The 21,353-nt window shown below is 34.7% G+C and overlaps 2 protein-coding genes across 2 annotated transcripts in view; one reads left to right on the top strand and one right to left on the bottom strand.

The window, feature by feature from the left end:
• Positions 1-21,353, top strand: part of LOC117716056 (uncharacterized) — a 126,001-nt gene that overhangs the window by 56,518 nt on the left and 48,130 nt on the right.
• Positions 415-8,930, bottom strand: LOC143443771 (uncharacterized). The gene is given in 4 exon segments (XM_076941727.1): positions 415-517; positions 602-2,105; positions 7,890-8,016; positions 8,805-8,930. Coding segments are annotated over 4 exon segments (1,860 nt in total).

Genomic DNA, 21,353 nt, shown 5'->3' with positions numbered 1-21,353 from the left:
TTTATATTGGTAATGATTTTGTTGCAATACAAATTCTGTGGTCACCATGAAGATTTAAGGACAGTGTAAAGGATTTGTAACATTCACTATATTTGATAGGTTTGTCTCCAGAATGGATTATAGTGGTGAGGCTACAGAGTTGAGAAGTTTGGAAATAAATGTCCACAACTACCACATTTTCCAGATTTGTCTCCTGTAAGGATTCTCTGGTGAGATTGAAAATTTGATGAGCAGGAATAGGATTTTCTGCATTCAATATACTTATAAGATTGCTTTTAAGTATGGATTCTTTGATGACCTTAGAAAGATTAAAACCAGACAGAAGATTACATTTGTAGGGTTGAACTCTAGAATGGATTCTATAGTAATTTGAAGATGTGTGAACAATGTAAATTATTTATCATAATTATATTTCTAAGGTCTGTCTCCTACATGAATTCTGTGTTAAACTCTGAGATTTGAGGAATGGATGAAGGATTTTCCACATTCATTACATTTGTAAGTTTTCTCTCCAGTAGGATTCTGTAGTGAATGAAAAGATGTGAGTATTGTGTAAATGATTTACTTCACTTCTTACTATTTGTAGGGTGTGTCTCTAGTATGGATGCTGTGATGAACTCTAAGACTTGAAGAAGTGGTGAAGAATTTGCCATATTCATTACATTTGTAAGGTTTCTCACCAGTATGAATTCTGTAGTGAACATGAAGTTTTGATGAATGTAGAAATGATTCACCACATTTATTACATTTGTATGGTTTGTCTCGTGTAAGGATGCTGTGGTGAACTTTAAGATTTGAAGAACGGGTGAAGGATTTCCCACATTCATTACATTTGTAAGGTTTGTCTCCAGTATGGATTCTATAGTGAATTTTAAGATCTGAGGATCTTTTAAAGGATTTCCCACATTCAGTACATTTGTAAGGTTTCTCACCAGTATGGATTCTGTAGTGAACATGAAGATGTGAGAACTGTGTAAAAGATTTGCTACACTTATTACATTTGTAAGGTTTGTCTCCTGTATGGATGCTGTGGTGAACTTTAAGATTTGAAGAACGGGTGAAGGATTTCCCACATTCATTACATTTGTAAAGTTTGTCTCCAGTATGAATTCTGTAGTGATCCTTAAGATTTATGGACCGTGTAAATGATTTACCACACTTATTACATTTGTAAGGTTTGTCTCCTGTATGGATTCTATGGTGAACACTAAGACTTGAGGAATGGGTGAAGGATTTCCCACATTCATTACATTTGTAAGGCTTGTCTCCTGTATGGATTCTGTGGTGAACTCTAAGACCTGAGGAATGGGCAAAGAATCTCCCACATTCATTACATTGGTAAGGTTTGTCTCCTGTATGGATTCTGTGGTGAACTTGAAGCTTTGAGGAACAGGTGAAGGATTTCCCACATTCATTACATTTGTAAGGTTTCTCACCAGTATGGATTCGGTAGTGAACATGGAATTGTGAGGAATCTGTAAATGATTTACCACACTTATTACATTTGTAAGGTTTTTCTCCTGTATGGATTCTGTAGTGAACTTTTAAATGTGAAGAACGGGTGAAGAATTTCCCACATTCATTACATTTGTAAGGTTTCTCACTAGTATGGATTCTGTAGTGAACATGAAGTTTAGAGGACCGTGTAAATGATTTACCACACTTATTACATATGTAAGGTTTGTCTCCTGTATGGATTCTATGGTGATCTCTTAGACTTGAAGAACGTGTGAAGGATTTCCCACATTCATTACATTTGTAAGGTTTGTCTCCAGTATGGATCCTGTAGTGAATTTTAAGATCTGAGGACTGTATAAATGATTTACCACACTTATTACATTTGTAAGGCTTGTCTCCTGTATGGATTCTGTGGTGAACTCTAAGACATGATGAATGGGAGAAGGATCTTCCACATTCATTACATTTGTAAGGTTTGTCTCCAGTATGGTTTCTGTGGTGAACTTTAAGCCTTGAGAAACAGGAGAAAGATGTCCCACATTCTTTACATTTGTAAGGTTTGTCTCTTTTAGGGATGCTTTGGTGAGCTTGAATATTTGGTGTCTGGGTAAATACTTTGGCTTTCTGAGTGCCTTCTCCTTTTTGACCTGAAATATGTGGAAATATACAGTAAAGAAAAAGAATGTATAATGTTGCCTGAGTAAAAGTTTAAAAAACATATAAAGACAATGTTATAAGAATTACTCCTGACTTCTCAACAGATAATCTGTAAGCTGGAAGAGCCTAGACATATGATACTACAGATATCTGACAAGAAACTATATCACCCAAAACAGTAAATTACCACCAATGAAGAAAACCAAAAAATCCATAAGCAAAGCAAATACATTAAAATTTTTCCATTAATACAGCCTTATGAATAATAATGGGAAGATAACTCAAGCACTAGAAAGGTAAATATACCCCCCAAAACAAGAAATAAATAATTCACACCAAATGTGGATATGGAAAAGCAAAAGAAGAGAAACACACAAACATACACATGCACATGCACATACATATACCCTGCACCAATAACAAAATAACAGATATTACAAGCATTCCTCATCTGTCAATATAAATGGATGGAATTTTCCTATTTAAAAAAACCGACTAAATGTATGGATGTGTAATCACAATTCATCCTTTTGTTGTTTAAAACAATAAAAACCTCAGCAAAAAAGGCAAACACTACATCAGAAGAAAGTGCTTGATATAAAGTTGTTCAAATCAAATAAACACAAGAAACAAGCAAGAGTAGACATATCTAATTAAAAAGATATTCAACCAAAATATTCAGATCAGATGAGGAACAACACTTTATATATATAAGAGTAATAATCTACCAAGTGAAGTCTCAATTCTGAACTTGTAGAGCAGAAATGAACCCACATTCATAAAAGAAACTTTATAAAAGCTCAAAACATATAAGGAACACCAAACAATAATAGTGGGAGATTTCAGCACCCTTCTCTCAGCAATAGACAAATAATCAAAACAGAAAATTAACAGATATTATGAATCACATGGACCTAACAAATATATACAGAACATTTTACCCAAACACAAAATAATATATATTCTTCTTAGGTCACAAAACCTTCCCCAAAATTGACCATATACTTTGTCATATATTAAGCCTCATTAAATAAAAGAAGACTGAAATAAGTCCTTGTATATTTTTATAGTACCATGATTTAAACCTGGATTTCAAAAATAGAAAAACAGAATGCATACAAAATTATAGAAATTGAATGATTCTTAAATCGATGTCCATGAAGTTAAAGAAGAGATAAAGAAATTAAAGAATTTTTAAATTCACTGGAAATTAAGGCAAACTATGCTCAAATTTATGAGATACACTGAAAGCAATGCTAAGAGGAAAGATCATAACACTGCCTTCTTAAAGAAAATAGATACATCACATACTAGCAAATTAAAAGCACACATGAAAACACTAGAACAAAACAAAACAAAGACACCAAAGAGGAATAGATGGCAGGAATGAAAACTCATAGCTGAAAGCAAAAGGTTAGAAACAAATATAACAAGAAAAAGAATCAAGGAAACTAAGAGATGGTTCTTTGAGAAAATCAACAAGACAGACAAACCCTTAGTTGAACTAACTAAAAATCCGAAAGAAAATATCCTGAATGAAAAAATGAAATGAAAACATGGATATAACAACAGACCTCAAGGAAATCCAAAGAATCAATAATTCTTATTTCAAAAGGCTCTGTGTCAAAAATTAGAAAGTATAAATGAAATGTACAATTTTCTTGATAGACTCCACATATCAAAGTTAAATCAAGATCAGGTAAACAATGTAACATAGGAAATTGAAGCAGTCATTAAAAATTTCTCAACAGAAACAACAACAGCATCACAAAGCTCATGACTAGATGTTTTTAGCAGAGAATTCTATCATGATGTCAATAAAAAGCTAATACCCATGCTCCTCAAATGATTCCACAAAACAGAAATGGAAGAAATATGGCCAAACTCATTCTACTAGTACACATTGACCCTGATACCTAAACCACACAAATATACAACAGTCAAAGGAAATTTAAGAACAATTTGCAGCCTAGCAGTGGTGGTGCACACCTTTAATCTCAGCACTTGGGAGGCAGAGGCAGGGGGATTTCTGAGTTCGAGGCCAGCCTGGTCTACAGAGTGAGGTTCAGGAGAGCCAGGGCTACACAGAGAAATCCTGTCTCAAAAAATCAAAACAAACAAACAATCAAACAAACAAAAAACAAAAAGAACAATTTCCATTATGAACAATGATGCAAAATACTCATTAATATAATTACAAACAAAAATCCAAGAAGACATATAAAACATCATGCAATATAATCAAGAATGGTTCATCTCAGGTACGAAGGGGTCATTCAATACATAAAAATCTATCAATGTAATCCAATATATAAACAAACTAAATGAATGAAAACCAAGATTATTATAATAGACATTAAAAATCCTTTAACCAATTCCAATACCTGTTCATATTAAAGTCTTTGAGAGACCATGGATACAAGGCATACAGGTAAATTCAAGAAAGGCAGTAAAGAACAAGCCAATTGCCAAATTTAAATTAAATGGAGAGAAACTTTTAAAAAAGTCTACTAAAGTGAAGAACAAGATAGGGCTGTCCATTCTCTCCTTGTTTCCTCAGCATACTACCTAAACTTCTAGTTCCATCAATAAGGCAACAAAAGGAGATCAAGAAGATATGAATTGTAAAAGAAGAGGAACAGTTTCACTAACCTACCTTTAAAAGTTTTGACTCAGAATTTTTTCTTACAAAAAGAAATTCTGCAACTAAAATAGAGCAGAAAGTAAAGGCAAAGATACACAGTGATCAACTTGGGATGTTGGTGGACACCAAACCATGACACTGTTATTATTGCCATGTTGTGCTTGCAGAGAGGAGTCTAGCATAGCTAGAACCTGAGAGACTCTGTCACCAGCTGACTAAGATAGAAGCAGATATGTACAGCCAAGCATTGGACTGAGGTTGGGGACTCCTATGGAAGCAACAGAGGAAGGATTAAAGGAGCTGAAAGGGAAGGCAACCCCATAGGAAGATGAACAATGTTAACTAATCTGGATCCCTGGGATTTCCCAGAGACTAAGCTGTCAGGGGCAGCTTCACTTATACACTGAAGGCCTAAAATCAGCCATAGGCCTAAGTCAGCCTGCTAACACAAATTCTCTGGTCTCTGTGGAAAAACACTGAAAGAGATAACTATAAGATATTGTAAACAGGCAGCTTTGGTGGAAATTTACCAGCCTGGATAAGAACAAGTAGTCATTGGTCTTGTAGATAGTCATAGACCTTGGCTAGCCTTGGTGGATAGTACCAAATTAGATAAAAACAAATGAATCATAGGAGGAGTCATAGTGACCTGTCCCCTGAACCTTCACCCAGCTGACACTCTGTTCTGAGTATCTGTACTCCCCCTGAACACCTATGCTCCTGCATCATCCCCTTCCCCACATCCTGCCTTTTTGTGTATATAACCCCTGTGTGAAAATGTAAAATCAGCAGTTTGATCAGCCTATAAACAAGGCGCTAGTTCTTTGTGTACCCTGTCATCCAGTTCTCTCTTCCGAATATTCTGATCCCAATTCAGTGTCCTGTGGGACTGGGGCACTAATCTAGTAAGCAAAGAGCAGGTTCAAGGCCCCTGGCACATATGTAGCAGAGAAGTGATTTGTTTGGTTTCAGTGAGAGTATGTGCCTAAACTTTTAGAGACTTGATGTGCAGGGGCAGGCGATGGGGGGACACCCTCTCAGAGGTAAATGTGTGTGGGGCTGGGATGAAGAAGTTTGGGAAGAGAAACCGGGTGGCAACATTTGGGATGAAATATATAAAATGATTTTAAAAATCTTTAAAAACTATTAAAGAAAAAATATTGCAATTCACAGATGATATAATAGTATATGTAAATGACTGAGAAACTCCATCAAATAATTCCTACAGCTAAAAATGGCTTCAGTAAAATGGACAGTTACAAAGTTTACCAAAAAAGTTAAGTAGCCCTTCTTTATACAATTGATAAATGGCCTGAAGAAAAAATAAGTAAAATAACTACCTTCACAATAGCCAGAATAAAATGGCATATCTTGGTACAAATCTAATCAAACAAGAGGAATACCCATATACGAAGAAAGCTTTATGTAAAGTGATAAAACATAAATTAGTTTAATTAAGTAATTAAAAATATATTTTCAATTGAAGTAGGAACATCATCCTAGTTACCATCCCTTCTTCTCCCCCAGCATGTCCCAGGTAAGACTCTACCTTCCCCACCTTCCTTCTCATGTTAAAAGCTTTTCTTTCCTTTTTCCTTTGATTATATTTTAAGTGCCTACATTTGTGTACCTGTGCATGTGTGTGTGTATGTGTGTGTGTGTATGTGTGTGTGTGTGTATTTTTTGCTGTGTATTTACATTTATGTAAAATCATCTCTATGAGTGGGTTCCTGTTGTGTGTCACAATGTATTGTTTAAGTGATGAACACTCTGTATTGTAAAACCCATGATGTTGATCATATCTAGTGAGAAACTAATGCTCATTTTTATAAAACTTAGTGTAGTGTATACTTATATGGATAGTGATGAGTAGACATAGAGGAACTATAAAATTGGAAAATGGAAAGAGTTTCTAAATTGGCTTCAGGGAATCAGCCCATTTCATCTTGACTTACTATTTGTAAGCTGTATATACAAGATCCTATTAGGTTTCATGAAATTTTTCATTATTTTATGTTGTAAGGAATTTTTAGGTAAATGGATAATAAGAGAAACAATCAATATGAATTAGAAACTTTGAATAAAATCAACCAATGAAAGCTTAATTTCATGTGACAATGTACCTTTTGAGATATGGGCATATCTGCTATATATAGAATATCTATGTAGCTAGTTAGGGACACGAATATACTTGTTTGTTTTTTATAGAAGACAAAAGAAATATATGCAAGATTATATCATGAGATGGGGCATACAATAGAGAACAAGAAACACAATGGAGAGCAATTATACACTTGGGCCAATTTAATATATATATATATATATATATATACATATATATATATATATATGTATATATATATATATATATATATATATATTACATTTCAAACTACCACTATTCAAATAATATAAGGCAAAAATTAAATAACAGCCATGGTTTACGTTTCTTTGGTACAGTATTCTGAATTAAATGCTTAGGAATTATCTCTATGTAAGATAGATTTAATATAAAATAAAAACCACATTTCAGGATTAGATTGTTCCTTGGTTTAGAGTTATCACATCACATACTATTTCATTACAGATTACCTGGTTCTCTTCCTTCTGTTTTCTCTTGATCAACAATGCAGGGATCTTTTTGTTGTTCAAGACAGATGATTATCCTTGGTTTTGAAAGTGCAACACCTGTATATTCGAATATACATAACAATATACCATTGAATGCACCTGGGTACTTGCATAGGAATGTGCCATAATGTAACATGAAGGGGAGTTAAAAAATGCATGAATGACTTTTTTATAGCCACGTTTTTTTCAAAATGTTTTAGGCTCTTCACAACTCAATTGTTTTTCAAACTCTGAATATCTTTTTTAAATTATAGCATCAGATAAAGACAACTGTGGAAGGCAAAGTGGATTCACATATAAATAATAATGATGGCCTAAAAATAAGTAACTAATATTAAAGGATTCTTAGGTTAAATGTAAAATCAAGATAAATGTACATATTAGCTGTAAATATGTTACTAATCAATACCTATAATTAATAAAGGCAGATCCAAATACTAAAATAAGTTTCAGACATTCCTGAGGTGAAGTTGAAGTTATGAAATGAAAATATTCTTACCCACAGAAACTAGGTTGTTGTAATTCTCCAACATGACATCTCTGTACAAGGCCTTCTGAGCAGAATTGAGACATTCCCACTCCTCCTTAGAGAACTCAATAGCCACATCAATGAATGTCAATAGACCCTGAAATTAAAATTAACCATTTTCTCTCATGTCAATTGGCTAAGTTCTATATTTGACCCAATAAAAGATTAGTTAACTATGTAAATTGTATGTTATCAGTAACTAATATGAATTTTTGATGACTTATGATCTGAGAGAAAGAGTATTTGACTTCTCTGCAAAGATCCAATAGTCTAGCAGTTCTCAACATGTGGATGTTGACACTTTTCTTGGTCAAAAGGCATAATCCCCTAAATGATCTAATGGTGGTTTTCTAGCCTTGAGAAAGCAGAGATATTTACATATTACATAATTCATAGCATGCTTCATAGCAGTAGCAAAATAGTTGCAGCTATGAACTAGCAACAAAAATAACCTCATGGTTTGAGTCAATACAACCTGAGAATTTTATTAAAGAGTTGCAGCAGCAGGAAAGCTGAGTCCTATGGCAATAGGCTCTCAGTCTTATTATATAATTTATTATTATGTATTCATTATATAACTTAATATACAATATATATATTACTTATGTATTATATGTTTATTACATAATTTAATACATAATAAAATTAACTATTTATTAAATAATATGCTATACAAATTATTATATAAATTAAAACAGAATAATATGAAGGGCTTTTTGGAAATGTGAGTTAGCACAGTGAAAGTTTGGAGGTTATAATAATGAGGTTATTTCTGTAAAAACAGTCATCATGTCCCATACCAATGCACACATTTACCTGATTAGAACACATCTTTTCCTTCTCCTTCAGAATTGAATGTCTCACAAAAGTTTATATGAAAATTACACCTTCCAGGAGCCACTCTTTGTTGGTAGGCAACCAATCGTCTGCTCGGTCCCTGATAAAACTGAAGTGTGGAGAGCAGGAATCACAACTGCTTGCCTTCTGCCAGAAAACGGCTCCAGAGATCATGAGCTTATATAGGCAGAAGGAAAAAAATCCTTTTCTGCCAACAGGTGATCTGTTTTTCCAGAAGATGGTGTATTTCTCTGTAGAGCTGGGTAGGTAGCAGTAGTGACCTCCTATGTAACTAACAGACAGATTGTAATTTTAAATGAAGGCTGAATATAGTTAAATTTTATATTCACCCTTTCCTTTCTTTACCTTTGCCTAAGGTGCTTTATATAAAAAAAATGATGCCTTTATTTACAATAATGGTCAGTGTCTGTGAGGTATCCCCAGATGAAATTATTTCTGATAATAGGTAAACAAAACACTTGTCTGTGGCCAAGAAAAACAAGGCAATCAATTCCTATCTCACTATTGTCTCCAATGAGATATTATTCTTGCCTTCCATTATAATGTCCCATTATAAACTATCATGATTTTGTTGTTTTAAGGAGAGATCCATGATTATAATTTCTTACCTGTTTCCTTTTAAAGTGAGTTTGATTCTTTTTGATTATCAAAAACAGTATTCACATGTAAATGTGACAGCACTGCAACAATGCTAATACTTTCACCTGTCACTGAACTGAACACAGCTGAACTTCATCCTCCAACAATATCATCCAAGTTGACAACTTTGAGCTGATCAGTGGCTGAAAATTATTATATTAAAAGTATCTTTACTACCCAATACTTTGTCATTTACTTTCTATGAAGAAAATACTGCACAACACGAAGAGAGACATTGTGCTTACCTGCAAAACTCACCCATATGATGTATTATCAGTCTACAAAAAGTACTAATAAGAATTCAAATTGTGCCTCAATGATTAACTGGAATTTTCCATAGGTTTCCTTTTTTTTTTCTCTTTCATTCTGCTATGATTTTCACATCATAATGAGGTAAAAGTTTAGAAATTTCAGAAATGCTAGATGAAGGTCTAGTTCACAAAGAGATTTCAAATTTTCTTTGTACTCTTCAATTAATATGGACTATACTTCAAATACTTTTGTCTTAGAAAAATTATACTACACTTAAAATTATTTAGAATCATGGCCCAACAATGGCAAAAACTCTGTAAAACAGGATTGCAGATTAAGAATGACAGAATGGACTATTATATAAACTGTATGGGTTCATTAGGCAGACATGGTGAAATAAAAAAAAAAAACATTGTTTTAGTAATTGAATAGTACTTTTATGCAATTACCTCCAGTAAATACTAATCATTGAGGACACATGTTATGATACATCAAAAAAAGAAAGTATTATATTTTAAAAATCCTGACATGATATATCCAGGAAATATGGGATACCATGAAAAGGTTTAACCTAAGAACCCGAGGAATACATGAACATAGAGAGTTCTATTCCAAGGAATAGAAATTATTTTCAATGAAGTCATAGACAAAATCTTTCCCAAACTGATGAAAGACATGCCTATAAACATGTAAGAAGCTTATTGAACACCAATTAAACAGCACCAGAAAAGAGACACCTCCCACTGCATAGCAAACAAAACAGTAATTCTACAGAACATAGAAAGGGATATTAAGAGAAGAGAGATAAAGGGGAAAGGTAGTACACGTAGGCAAACATCAGAATTATACCAAAATTCCCAAAAGAAGCCCTTAAAGTCACAAACTGAATAATGGACTGGGACTTTCCACAGGTACTTTTCAATAACCCTACTTCACTCCCCCTGGGTTGTGGTTTCTCCCCTGAGTTGTGGTTTTTGGCCTTAAATTTTCTCTGCCTCCAAAGCCCTGAGTTCAGACTCCACTGCCCCTGAGTGGGTCATGGGTCCTGACCTCAAGATGTTGATCAAAATATACCTCTTACTGATTACCTCAAGTTCAGTGTCTTGTGAGTTATTGGGTAGCCACGAATTCCTGAGACTTGGGTGTCCTCCCTTTTTGGGGGTCTTACACTCACATTTTCCAAGAAATATTGCTAAATTAATCTGCACAATGAACCTCATTTATTATTATGTGAGACTTTAAGATTTAACCTCACCAATCAGTAGGTCATCTGGATGAAAACTAAATGAAGGAATAATGAAACTAAATGCTTTTATCAATCAAATGAGCCTAACCAATATCTACAGATCATTTCACCAATACACTAAAGAATATACCTGCTTCTCAGCATCACATAGTGTTGGGCCTAACAAGACAAGGACCACATTCTTGAGAAGAATAAAAGTACAGAGTGTTTGCCACATGAATATGGGTTGAGTCTCTCTGAGACTATTCATTGTTATTACCTCATGATGTTATGTTTCCTTGGTTACCCCTCCAACCCATTTCCCCGTTTCAACCCCCCCCCCACGTTTGTGAGTTCCTATATAAGACTGCCCCTGACCAGGTGGTCTTGTAAATTCCTCTGCCCCTACTTGGGATATGAATTAACCATCAGTCGACTGATCCTGAAATATACCTCATGCTGTTGCAGCAAAAATAGTGTCTTGTGAGTTATTGGAGTGTCGGTGAGTTCCTGAGGCTTGGGGGAGGTCCTCCCTTCGTGGAGGGGGTCGTTCAAATCAACAAAGTAAGATAATTTCAGACCAATTTCTTCTCTAAACACTGATGCTAAGGTACTCATTAAATACTGACAAACTACTTATTAGTGAATACTAACCATAAATGTTCTCGTGGGACCGAGTTGCCTCACAAAGAACTATATTTTCTAGTTTCAACCATTTGCCTGCAAAACTTAGGATGTCCTCATTTTTATTAGCAGGGTAGTGTTCCAATGTGTAAATGAATGACATTTTTTGTATCCATTCTTCTGTTCTAGGACACCTTTTTGTTTTCAGCTTCTGGCTATCACAAATACAGCTGCTATAAACATAGTGGATTATGTTCTACTGTGGCATAGTGGAATATCCTTTGGGTATATGCCCAAGAGTGTTACAGTTGGGACTTCAAGTAGATCTATTTCTAACTTTCTGAGGAACCACTAGATTGATTTCCAGAGTGGTTGTACCAGTTTGCAACCCCACTATCAATGAAAAAGTGTTCCTCTTTGTCAACATTCTCACCAAAATATCCTGTCACTTGAGTTTTGATTTTAGCCATTCTGATTGGTGTAAAGTGGAATTTCAGTGTCATTTTGATTTACATTTCCCTGATCAATAAGGACTTTGAACATTTCATTAAGGGATTATCAGCCATTTGAGATTTCTCTGTTGTGAATTCTCTGTTTAATTCTATACCCCATTTTGGGGTTGTTTGGTTTCTTGGTGCTTACCTATGAGTTCTTTATTATGGATACTAGCCATCTATTGGAAGTGGGGTTAGTAAAGATTTTTTGTCAATCTGTAGGTTGCTGAATCATCCTATTGCCTATATCCTTTGTATTAAAGAAACTTTTCAGTTCGATGAGGTTCCATTTATCAACTCTTGATCTTAGAAGATGAGCCATTTTTGTTCTGTTTATAAAAGTTCCCTCTGTGCAAATGAGTTTGAGGCTCTTTCGTAGTGGCCTATCATGACTGCCCTCTGAAAGACCCAAAAAGCTGAAAGAGTCAGATGGAGATGTTTACACTTAACCAATGGTCAGAAGCAGGTGACAACCTTTGGTCTAATTAGGAAAAAACTGAAAGGAGCTGAGGAGGGTGGTCTTATATGAAGACCAGCAGTCTCAACTAACCTGGACCCATGAGATCTCTCAGACACTGAGCTACCAACCAGGCAGCATACAGCAGACACTGAGACCCCAACACAAGTACAGCACAGGATTGTCGGGTCTGTATACCGCCAGAGAAGATACACCTAACCCTCAAAGACTTGTGGTCCCAGGGAGTAGCAAGTTCAGGTGGGCTGGGCAGGAGTGGGGAAATCCTTGTGGAGTTGAGATGGGGAGGAGGTGTGGGATATGAAACACTCTGAGAGTGGTCGTTGGGAGCAGGATAAAGTCTAGACTGTAAAAAGGATTTAAAAAAAAAAAAAAAAAAAATCACAAACCAAATCCAGGAATGCATCAAAACTATCATCTAGCATGATCCAGTATGCTTCATCCCAGTGATGCAGTGTTAGTTCAATCAACAAAAATCTATCAATATAATTTTTCAGATAAACTAATTGATACATAAACAACATAATCATCTCATTAGGTACTGCTAAAGCCTCTGACAAATATTCAACATTTCTTCATATTAAAAGGCTTAGAGAGATCAAGAATATAAGGTTCATACCTAAACATAAAAAAGCAATATAAACCAAACCAATAGCCAACATAAAATTGAATGGAGAAAATTTAAATCAATACTACTAAAATCAATGTTCAAAGATTCATGACAATAAAATTAAAGCATTTATCAATATATAAATTCTGTACAAATGTTTCAAATTATAATTACAATTATCAATCAAAACACAAAGATTTTTATAAATGTAAGATTGTGGCTATAAATTGTTTTGTTTAAGAATACATTAAGTATTCCATTCCCATATATGTAATTTCTTATATTATTACTCTATCCCTCTGTTTTCTTTTCAACCTTCCTCATTTTAACTAAGAAAGGAAGTATAGAGAAAAGGAAAAGAAAATAAGAAATCCCTGATTCTAAGTTCTCTATTTCATTTCCTACCTGTCCATTTCAAATTATCCCTTAAAATGAAAATCTGTACTTTGTAAAATAATCATAACTAGACACCCACACCCAACTGAATGGGATGACCACTCCCATCAACTTCTTCCTGATGAATTGGGGCAACAAAATAATTTCTAAGTTGTGGGGCTGAGGCAGGGTAGATCATTAAAAAAAAGTGAGTAGAGTTAAGAAACTTAGCTTTTGCCTTTGTTATTCAATCTATGTATAGTAAGAAATTTAAGTGCTTAACTGACTGGAACCATTTGAAATATGGGATGAAATGAGGTGATTTGGAATTAGTAGTCACTCTTGAAACTCTCCTGGGCATAAGTCTTGGAAAAAAACATCATGTGAAGCAAAAACCTACTGGGAGGACAGGTTCCCAGAAGCTATGTGCAGATATTCTTCTGTAAGCAGAAGCAATTGAGAAATATATATGAGGTTAAAAGATTTCCCATGCTGATGGATCAGTATTGTTAACATAGTGAAAAAGTCAATATTACCACTATCAAATTTTATAAGTAACTTGACAAAATATTCAGAAAATACACACATCCTAATGTGAACAACGTCTCAATACTAGGCATAGAAATAACACATATTAATCTTATACAACAAACCACATCAGATATGCTTTGGTTCTTGGGCATAAAACTTGGTTGTCAAAATTATAGCATCTGACCTTCTCATACATTATACATGAGAATATGTTAAGAATTAGCTAAGCATTCATATATCCAGTTCATTTTCTACATACTATATAACCTTACTGCATCAGGAAATACTAAGTGACTTAAAGGCATGATCAAAAATTAGCAATGCTGTCTTATGACCTTCACCTAAAATTAGCTAACGTCAAGCAACTTATACCCAGAACTCAACACTTAGACAACATCAGTACTCAGTCAATGATACTTTGTTCATTTCATTTCCAACATCAAAGCTTCAATAGAAGAGTCACCAAAATATAAAAACACAGTAACTAATTTTATAATGTGTTTTAAAATCCAAGTTATACTTTTATTTAGAGGCCTGGAATCATGACATTTGCAGTTAGAATTTTTTTCAAGAGAAAGAAAAAACCACTACATAGGCAGCTATATACAAATAAAATAGGCATAAAATAATAACCATTTTAAAAAGAGGCTACACTAAAATGATGGACAAGACATCTCTTGCTATATTCAATATAGTACTTGAAGTTCTAGCTTCAGCAATTAGACACCAAAATGAGGTTATAGGTTTCAAATCAGAAATGAAGAATTCAAAGTATCTCTTTTTACTGATGATATATAAGTGACCCCAAAATTTCTACCAGAAACTTCCTACAGCCTTTAAACAATTTCAGCAAAGTTGCTGGTTATAAAATTACTTCAAACAAATCAGTAGCTTTCCTTTACATGAAGGACAAACAAGCTGAGAAACAAATTATGGAAGCAGCACCATTCCCAATAGCCATGAATACTATAAAATATCTTGGAGTAACTTTATAAGCAAACAATTGAAAGATGTATGACAAGAGCTTCAAGTCTTTGAAGAAAGAAATCCCTGAAGATCTCAGAAGATAGCAAAGATATCTTTTTATATATGCAATGGTACTTGGGCTCACTCTTACTAATGAGCTTCAAAGTGGCTTCTCAACCAAGACCTGCCTGCACATTATTATATCCATGTTTTTGAATAATCACAATGCTCTTCACAGTGACTTTACTTTCAGCCCTAGACACTATAGCATCAAAGAAAATTGTCACAGCAACAATAGACTTCTTTGTCTTAGTCACTATAATGGGTCAATAGGCTAAGCCAAAGTCTCTCAGTGGTAAACTATTTAATTAAGGAAAGATGAGAGATCCATTTACAGGATCAGAGGGAAAAACACTGGGAAAATATCAATAATTTACCATTCCAGCAATTAGATATTAGTTTTTAATGGTTATTATCATCCATGATGACTAAATTATTAATGCATGAGGTTATTCTGTTATTAGTATATCCTGGAGCAAACTTTGTATTTTATTTTAATTTCTGTAACTGGTTCATCCTGGTAAGTTTAAAACTAAATGTGTTCATGGATTTTTTTCTTTTCAGAAAGTAAATATATTTTATATAACATTTTATTTTCACATGATTTTGTCCATCTTTAGCTAACCATAGTTACCACCTGACTGTAGAGTGCTTATAGAATTGTCTTTAGTTTCCCTCTAAAATTGAGATGGTTACTTTCAATTTCAAGTCGTTAAACACTTACAGAAATGTATTTGGAATCTTTACTACATTTCATTTCAAATTTTGTTAGTGTAAAAAAATAGACATGTGGTAATGTGTGTATTTATTTTAATTGTAATTTTCATTTTTTTCTCCATTAATGATTCATATCTTCATATTAAACTCTGTACTTATATATTATTAATTTCATTTTTCTTCTACCCACCTTAATCAGAGACACAAAAATCACAAAATCTATTAAAGCAAGCAAAATTTAGTCCTCTGTAAGTTTTGTGTACATTTGTCTTACAAATGTACACTTGATCCTAACACAGTATACACTTATTTTTTAATTTATGGGTATTAATGTTTTGTTTTTCTGTACCTTTAACATTTGTTTGTTACCTGAGGAGAAAGATGCCCTGGAATTGAAGGTACATGTAGACATGTTCCTGCAAGTGGTTTAGAAAATGAAACCCAGCTTCTCTATTAGAGAAATTGTTCCTAACTACTCAGCCAGTTCTTTAGGAACTATTTTTGTTGATTTTATTTATTTATTATTGAATATGTATTTTCCTTGCATTTCTATATTCTTTTTTATTAATTATTTCATTTATTTACCTTTCAAATAATGTCCTCCTACCCAGTCTCCACTATTTGAAACACATACCACTCCCCATACACTTTGCATCTAAGAGAGTTTTCTCCCAGGCTCCCACACACTCTTGCCTCACTCCTCTAATATCCCCCTTTTCTGGGACATCAAGCCTCCAGAGGACCAAGTGCTTCTTCTCCCACTGATGTAGTATAAGGCAATTGTATTAGTTTGTTTTGTTATGTCTCTCTTTTAATTCCTGATTTTGTTAATTTGGGTACTTTTTCTGTGTTTTTTAATTAGTTTGGCTAAGCGTTTATCTATCTTGTTGATTTTCACAAACAATCAGCTCCTAGGTTTTTTTAATAGTTTGTATAGTTCTCTTTGTTTCTAATTTGTTGTTTGCAGCCCTGAGTATGATTATTTTCTTGTGTCTACAACTCTTGGAAATATTTTCTTCTTTTTTTTTTTTACTAGAATTCAGATGTCCTATTAATCTGATAGTGTAGGATCTCTTTAATTTCTTTATGAAGGAAGTCAGAACAGTGACTTTTCCTTTTTTTCTTTTTTTTTTCTTATTACATTTTAAAATATTTTTATATTTCATTTACATTTCAGATGCCATCCTCTTTCCCTATTTCCCCTCCCTAGAAAACCTCTATCCCATGCCCCTTTTCCTTTTTGCTTTTATGCATTTTTTAAACGTTAAACAAAGGCTTTATAAGTTTGGTAATGCTCAATCAGAAGTGTAACCCAATACCCAACCTAGATATATAAACTATCTTTGACTGGTGGAGACACGTGAACATCTACCTCCATGCCCCCCCCCCACTTTTTCTCTCTCATCACCTAGCTTCACCCTTCCTGTTAAAATAAAACTTTTCTCTCAAAATGCAATTAGAGCATAATTATTCCTAATTGTACCAGTTAGGTACAAGATAGTCCTAATACCCAGTCCATCATTTTGTTGACTAACCAGAACCTCTGTCATCTCTCCTAACTAAAACACTTAGTTTTGAACCTGGCTTTTTTCTTGGCTTTAGAATGAATGTCAGTTGAAAGCCATCCACTCAGATCTTTTCTCTCAAAGTAAATAGCCAGGATTTTCTATGAGATTATAGGTCTTCAACCCCGTCAGAAATCCAGAATGACTGAGTTAACTGAAATTATGAGAAGCACTAAGCATAGCTTCTAAAACTTAGCCAATTTATAGAGACTGCTGAACACCTGGAAAGCCCCTATACTACTGAATGTTGGAGCATCAAATCTTCTGCCTTCTGGCCCAGAATCATCTGACAAACCTTAGTGATGCAGAATTATTAAGGGCTGATTACTCTGTCTAGGCAGATATAATCAGTCGACTATTCTGCAGTGACTTTTCCTCTTAGCATTGCTGTATTTGTGTCCCATGAGATGTGGTAGGCTGTGCCACCACACAAGCTAAAGAATCTTAAATTTCTTTCTTTCTTTTGTTCCATGACCAACTTACCATTGAGGAGAGTTGTTCAGCTTCCATGAGTATGTAGACTTTCTGTTGTTTTGATTGTTATTGGAGAACACCCTTAGTCCATAGTGATCTGATTGAATGCAAGGGATTAATTTAATCTCATTGAGGCATGTTTGTGTCTGATAATATGCTGAATTTTCATGAACGTGTAATGAGGTGCTGAGAAGCAGGTGTATTCATTTGTGTGAGCTTTAAGGTGTGTTTACAACTTAAGTAATATTTCTTCTACAAATGTGGTTGCTCTTGCACTTATTGGAAAGATGTTCAGAATTTAGAGTTCATCTTGGTTGATTTTCGTTTGTTGATAATGATAGTGAAGTGTCTTTTCCTGTCTGTTTTTCATAACTTTTGTTTGAAATTCTATTTTATTGGATACAAGAATGACTACTCTACCTTGTTTCTTGGGATAATTTGCTTGGAAATTTTTTTCCATCTTTTTCTCTGAGGTAGTGTCTGTCACTGAGGTGTGTTTCCTGTATGCAACAAAATGCTGGGTCCTGTTTATATATCCAGTCTCTGCCTACGTCTTTTTATTGTGGAGTTGTGTCCATTGATTTTGAGAGCTATTAAAGACAAATGATTTTTACTTCATGTTATTTTTGTTGTTAGAGGTAGAATTATGTTTGTCTAGTTCTCTTCTTTTGGGTTTGTTGTGAGAAGACAAATTTCTTGGTTTTTTTTTTTTGGGGGGGGGGTGTAGTTTCCCTCCCTCTTGTTTTGCAGTTTTCCTTCTATTGTCTTCTGTAGGTATGGTTTAGTGGAAAGATATTGTTTAAATTTGATTTTGTCATGAAATATCTTGATTTCTACATGTATGGTAAATTTTGTTGGGTATATTAACCTGGGCTGGCATTGGTGTTTTTTTTTGGGGGGGGGTGGGGGTGTCACCATGATTCAGGCCTTGCTCTGGTGAGAAAACTGGATTTTTTGCCAAGTTGCTTTGATTTCTGTTGCTTAAGTCCTTGTGCTTCCCCATTGAAACCTGATTAGTAGCAGAAAGAGGCTATCAGCTTTGCAGCCAAATCAAGCCATATACCCTGACAAGAGACTTGTTTTTCAACAGCCTACAAATAGCTGAGCACACTATAATATATTGTTTCTGTTTAGTGCTCCCAGATGCATGGCACATGTGGCATCCATGCCTGCAAGGTGTGCAGTGCATGTGCTATCCAGACCATACACACCTGTAAGACACACATGGTATTCATGCCTGCAAGGCAGATGGTGGACATGCTATCCATGCTATACATGCCTGTAAAGCGCATGTGATATTCACACCTGCAAGACACATGGCAAAGCTTATAAATACCCTGGACTTCTTCCCTTCAATGAGAGAGACAAAAAGGAGACAATAAAGTGACTTGAGACTTGATCAGAACGTCTGTCTTGTCTCCATTCTTCCTGTCTCTTCCCCTTCATTCCCACTCTCTCTCTTGCTAGACCCTGACCAGGGACCAGAGCAGCAGCTCAGGCCTGGACATTTTGGCCCCCAAAATAGAAAAACAGAGGGGGACAGAGTGGTCCAGGGCAATTCCTGCTCATCATCTGGTGTTCTCTGATAGTAACTCTTCTTGCTGTCAATGACTGGAGCCTGTTTCTCCCTGGTAATGTTGGGTCTTCATGAGTCAGGCTGTCTATGTTTCTAAGATGGCATCTGGAACACCTGATTTGTGAGTCTGGCTGTGGCAGAACTCCTGCCAGTCAAATGACTCTCTTGCTGTGGGCAGGGTGGAGAGTGCTGGAGCACAAGATCAGCTCTGTCCTCAGCAAAGTAGCAGACTAGAAGAAGGATGCATCTCCAGCAGCATGGGGAGGTCTTATGTCCTCTGGGCCAGAAACTCCCAGTTAGGGTAATGATTGGGGATTTGGGGGTCTCAACTGGTAGCCTGTAAGTGTCAGAACTCCTGAGAGGTAAACCTGCCTCTATGTGTGGGTGAGGTGTTGTGGGGATGCTCTGGTTCTGTTATCAGGTGCAGTTGTGAACCAGAAGTATGTGTGGTTCTCTCATTTTGGGTTTGTTGTGCAATGATTAATTTCCTGGGTGTAATTATCCTACTTGTGTTTTAGTTTTGCTTCTAGTATCCTCTGTTGTGATGGCTTAATATAAAGATTTTGTTTAAATATGGTTTTGTCATGGTTTTTCTATGTATGGTGATCGAGAGTTTTGTTGGGTAGAGTAGGTTGAAGTGGCATTAGTGGTCTCTCAGGGTCTGCATGACATCTGGCTTTTAGCTTTTAGCATCTCTGTTGAAATTATGATGTAAGTCCAGTAGGTCTGCCTTTATATGTCACTTGGCTGTTTTCCCTTACAGCTTAAATATTCTTTGTTTTTGATCTGTACATTTGGTGTTTTGGCTAATATATGTTGAGGAGTTCCTTTTCTTTTTCAATCAACTTGGTGTTTTGTAGGCTTCTGTTACCCCTATGGCTTTACAGTTGGTTTAGCAGTTAAGAGGACAGACTGCCTTGAATATTAGAGACATTTGCCCTCAGTCCTGTTGACTATGCCAGTGTCTCTATATGTTGCTCTCATTGCATGAATGTTGTTTAAATCTTAACTAACAAAAATATTTTCAATGAATTGGGGCAGTCTCCCTGAGAGCTAAGTATAAACATAATATCTCTTTTATAAAAATTTGAGGAAAATTGGCAGATCTGGAAATAATCCTGGTAGATGAATTAATCAATGTCACACATACAATGATCCCTTGCTTACTGCTGTGGAGTGTGTGTTTGGGTGTATGTGTGTATGTGTGTGTGTCTGTGTAGGAAAATGTAAGATTAAAAGGTGAGCTACTAAACTCATGAAAGTGGAAGGAAACTAAAGAGAAAGAAAGATAAGGAAAATGAAAATGGAATTGAATATGATATTATGTATTGTGCTTCCCCAACATGTCACAATGAACCTATATATGTATATAATTAACATATAATATTTTAGATAAGCTGACTATATATCAGTTTGGTCATAATTGTCTCTTTAACTTACAGATTTAAGTAACTGTGCTCTATTTTTTTTCCGCACTGAAAATCATCATTGCTGAAATGATGAATTATGCCTGTACCTTACCTTTGAGGTACTTGACATTCTTAGTGACTTATCACAGCTTGAAAAGGTTGCTTCTGAGAGAGAAATTCAAGGTCAGCCCCAATTCAGAAGCACAGTGACTTTATAAGCTCTGATTAGGTACATGGACAGGAAATACAGACTAAACTAATCCTATTTGAAATTACATGCTATAATATTAAAACTGTGGTTTATTGGAAGTGAGAAGTTAAAAGTAGAATATAAATTCTAAATAATTTTATTTCTCTTTAAATTATTTTGCACTTTTTAAATCTCTTCAAGTATCTAAAAATAGGATGGCAATTATTTAATTACACAATTTGAACATGTACAGAAATATCATCATGTACCTCTTAACATCATTTTATTGTTTGATACATATATCAAAAAATATGTTTGATACTTATATCAAACAATAAAACATAAGTGGTAAGGAGAAACACATGGATTTTTTTGTTCACATCCATCGAACTGT

The sequence above is a fragment of the Arvicanthis niloticus genome, chromosome 10 (assembly GCF_011762505.2).
Source record: "Arvicanthis niloticus isolate mArvNil1 chromosome 10, mArvNil1.pat.X, whole genome shotgun sequence".
In the NCBI taxonomy this organism is placed as follows: Eukaryota; Metazoa; Chordata; class Mammalia; order Rodentia; family Muridae; genus Arvicanthis; species Arvicanthis niloticus.
This window is presented reverse-complemented; position numbering and strand designations above follow the sequence as displayed.